Source organism: Alligator sinensis, unplaced genomic scaffold (genome assembly GCF_000455745.1).
Source record: "Alligator sinensis unplaced genomic scaffold, ASM45574v1 scaffold707_1, whole genome shotgun sequence".
Classification (NCBI taxonomy): Eukaryota; Metazoa; Chordata; order Crocodylia; family Alligatoridae; genus Alligator; species Alligator sinensis.
The window spans coordinates 782,046-785,835 of NW_005842065.1; the positions used below are offsets into that span (position 1 = coordinate 782,046).

Sequence of the window (3,790 nt, forward strand, 5' to 3'; positions counted from 1 at the left end):
AATGGAGTTATGGCTGCTTTGTTGCTGGCTTTAATCAAGAAGTTGATGCTGAGAAGACCCTGGCAAATGATCAAGAGGGGCTGAGGCAGCCTCTGGTTGCCGTGCAGATCCCAGGCATTGGAGCAGGGCAAGCACCCCTTCTTTGACACAAGCAGCTGACATAACATCAAGCTATGCAGGTGCAAGGGCAGCACGTGACCCACACCAAGCTGCTGCCCCAGACCTGTGCCTTCCAATCTGGCCTTTCAGAAGCTGCACGTTGCCTCCAATGCCAGGCAGCTCATCCACCCTGCCCTCTCAAGGGCAAAGATGATGTGGGATGGGAGCCAGGTCTGTGCTATAGCCACAGACAAGGGACTGCATTTAACCAAACTCACACCCCACCTGCCTGGCACCTCTTGGATGCCAAAGCCACAAAGCAGCCACTCCTGGGGCCCTGATTTCCCAACATGGCAACTGCTTCACCAAGATTGAAGTACCAACATTTCTGCAAACATCCCTACCCCTCTGCCTGTGGCCTATGAAGTTCCCTTCCTGCAGCTGAAGCCATGCCCACCTAACCTAAGGCTGGGATTGACTACACACAAGCAACAACAGGGAGAAGGAAAGCAGAGACTCACACTGTAAAATGCTCTTTTAATGCTCAGAATAAATACTGGATTACTTTTTAAAAGGCTCAGAGACACAAACGGGATCCAAGGAGGCTCTGCAGCCCTTTGCTAATTGGACATGCATAGCCATCAGTACCAGACAGGTACAGCCTGTCTAGCCAGGGCTTGCATGAGGTAGCAAATCACCCTAGCACAGGGGGCAGCTTAGAGCCTGGAAGCATTGCCCCAGCTCTAGGGATCAGACATAGACAGTGAGGGGGTAGTGTGCAGCATGCACAGAGTTCAGTTGAATGAGTCTCTGCTGCTTAGAGCTGGAGTTGGAGGAAAGCTGTGGGATCACCGCTGTAGAGGAGGCTGTGGGTCTCAAGGAATCTGCCACTTCTCAGGCAGGATCTAAAGAGCTTAATTCCAGGCAGGTGAAGGTGGTGGCCACAAAGAAAGACTCCCCACCCCCCAGAGCCAGGGCAGCTGTAGGAAGGCAAATCAAGTACAGCTGTAGCTCTCCAGGAGTTTTAAAGGCACCTTTAGGCTGGCACAACCTCAATAGGAGAGTGGTTTATCCCCAGCTGGGAGCCAGGAAAGAACCATGACATGGATCAGAAAGCAAGTTATACAGACAAGCAAGCAGCCTACCCCTTCCCAAATGCCCCATGTACCAGCCTGGGCCTGGACAGTGTTCTCCCATGAGATGCATCTTGCTGTGGCAGCTGCATCCAGGGCTCTGGAGAGATGACCTCAGTGCCCTAAGTGAGGCCAGTTGGCTAGTAGCAGGCCCCAGGGTCTGAGGGCGGCATCCATCAAGGGACAGTAACTTTGCACTGTTTCAGCCTCAGCCTCTCAGTTGAAGGGGACACATGCTAGGAAGGGCATAAAGCCATGCCCCCCCCACCAGCAATGGATAGAGGCCTCCCAATGCTGGCTTGGATCCAGAGTGCTCCAGGCCTTAGGAAGAAAATATTGTGCCTCCAAACCCAACATCATGTGGGCAAGCTGAGTTTAAAGGAAAGACACCCAGCCTGGCTGGCTTCTTGGAGTGGTCCAGAGTTAACTGCAACTACAACACTGTTCCCAGATCCCTTTACCAGCCCCAATCCACCCAGCCTACCCTGGGCGCACAGGGGTTGACACCTCCTGCCTCTCCCTGGAGCCCTGTCCAAAGTAACATTGGAAGAGCTGGCACAGATCAGATCCTTAGGAGGAGGCCACCATGGGGGCCAGGAGAAGGAACACTACCCCCCACTCCACAGAGGATAAGCACTGTCTTAAGCAACCTGCCAACAGCTAGCACCCCTTAGTGGAAGCTACTTATGCAGCAGGGGAAGATCTCACACTACGGAGGTGAGCAGGGAGGGAAGAATGCAGGGCCAGCCTTGCTCAAGGCAGAACTGGATCCTGTTTCATCCCCACAGCAGGACAGGCCCATGCATCAGGCCAGGTATAGAGGAGCAATGGCTTGGAGCAGGATTGGAGAAAATAAGAAGGAAAGGGAGTTGCACTCTCAGCTGAAGGTTAAAGCAAATGTCCCATATGGCTGAGTGGCTCTGACTATGTCCATGTCCCAGCCCCAATGGGGCTGAAAGACCGCACCATGGCCCTGACTGGCCATGCTTAAGGCACAGGGAATGCTACTGAGGAAGGAGGGGGACTGTGGAAGACATGCAAAGGGCAGGGTCTCTTACAGACCTCTGATCCCTGCTGGTGATGGGCAGCAGCCCCCCTCACCTCCCTCCCCAAACAGCTGGCATCACCCTCAACTTTGCTGCATCCGGGGCTGCACATTTTGGCATGCAGTGAGCACTGCGGCTGTCCTGGCTTTGAGTCCACAGAGAATCCATTCCAGGCAGTGCCACTGACCTGAGCCCATTGCAGCCAAGTGGCCAGGATCTGTGCTGCCCACCCCCTCCCCTTCCCCCCACAAGCCTTCCCAACACCCCCTGGTTCATCGCACTGCTTTGGTAAAAAGCAGAGACATTTAATCCCTTGAATGAATGGAGACACAAAGCGAAGTAGCCGCACCAGAGGGATCCTGCGTGTCCATCAATGGGTAGTGGGCTCAGGGCCAGGATTCACTGCCATTGGTACCACCCAGCTCTGCCCCTGGCCTTAGCCCCCACCTGGGAGGGATGCAGTCCTTCTTGCCAACTAGAACTACGTTCGCACCTTTCGCTTGTCCTCAAAGAGACTCTTGAGCATGTAGACCTGAAGGAAAGCCACCACCACCAGCACCCCCAGGTTGACAGCTGACCAGAAGTTGACCCGACCCAAGTTGCTCTCCTGGAGGTTGCGGTCCCTGGCCTCAAAGGCCCGGAGCAGCGTCTGCATCTGGATGCTCCGTTCCAGGCGGCTCTTCATGGTCTCAATGGATTCCTGTTGCCGGGGAAGGAGATGCAGGATAAACATCTTCAGCAGTCAAGATCTAACCCATCCCAGCCAAGAGCCATGCTCCCCCCACAATGGGTCCATTCTTATGGCCTCCTACCTTGATATCCTCAATCTTGACATCCAGCATGTCCTCAGGCTCCACAGCTTCAGCCCAGCTCTCGGCATCCTCCTCATCCTGCGGACTGTCGAAAAGGAGTTCGAAGAACACCAACTTCTCCGAGATGGTACTGAAGGAGTTGTCGAAGCAAAGCTTGTAGTCACCAGCTTCTGTGGGCTCGATGCTGGGAAAGGTGGGGGGGGAGAAGGATGAGCCCCCGTGTCTGGTGCTCTGTGGGGCAGAAGCAAAGGGGACATGCTCCTCCATCAAAGCACAGCCAGCTGTGTGCACAGAGGGCACTGGCAGTACTCACGTGTGCACCCCGTCTGACTTGCGGTACTCGTTGATGAGCAGCACGCCTGAGGGGCTCTCCAGGGAGAAGTCCACATCCAGACCAGCACCACCAATAACCTGCAGCAGCAACCACCAGGTGAGCAATGGGGTCCAGCCCTGCACAACGCATGCTGCTGCAAGCTCCCCAGTGCCCTCCCTACCTCCCCAAATAGCCCTGGGCCTGCCAGAAAGCCCCTTCACCCAGCACCCCCAGACCTTTGCCCCAGCCAGGCCCCTCCTTCCTCCCCCACTGTGCTGTGACCAATCCTTTTTCCTCAGTCCTCTCCCCACACATTACCCTTGTCTCTCCGTTTCCTTTGTCCTGTGCTGGCCAGGTCCCTCAATCCCCACCCCTACCCCAAACTCT

General features: G+C 55.3%; 1 protein-coding gene across 1 annotated transcript in view; it reads right to left on the reverse strand.

The window, feature by feature from the left end:
- Positions 1-624: 624 nt before the first annotated feature.
- Positions 625-3,790, reverse strand: part of TMED1 (transmembrane p24 trafficking protein 1) — a 6,906-nt gene continuing 3,740 nt past the window's right edge. The window contains exons 4-6 of the mRNA XM_025203828.1: positions 3,404-3,562; positions 3,091-3,274; positions 625-2,978 (exon numbers count right to left, since the gene is read on the reverse strand). Coding sequence (XP_025059613.1) covers positions 2,760-2,978; positions 3,091-3,274; positions 3,404-3,562 — 562 coding nt within the window. The 3' untranslated portion in view covers positions 625-2,759. The remainder of the gene's footprint in view (positions 2,979-3,090; positions 3,275-3,403; positions 3,563-3,790) is intronic.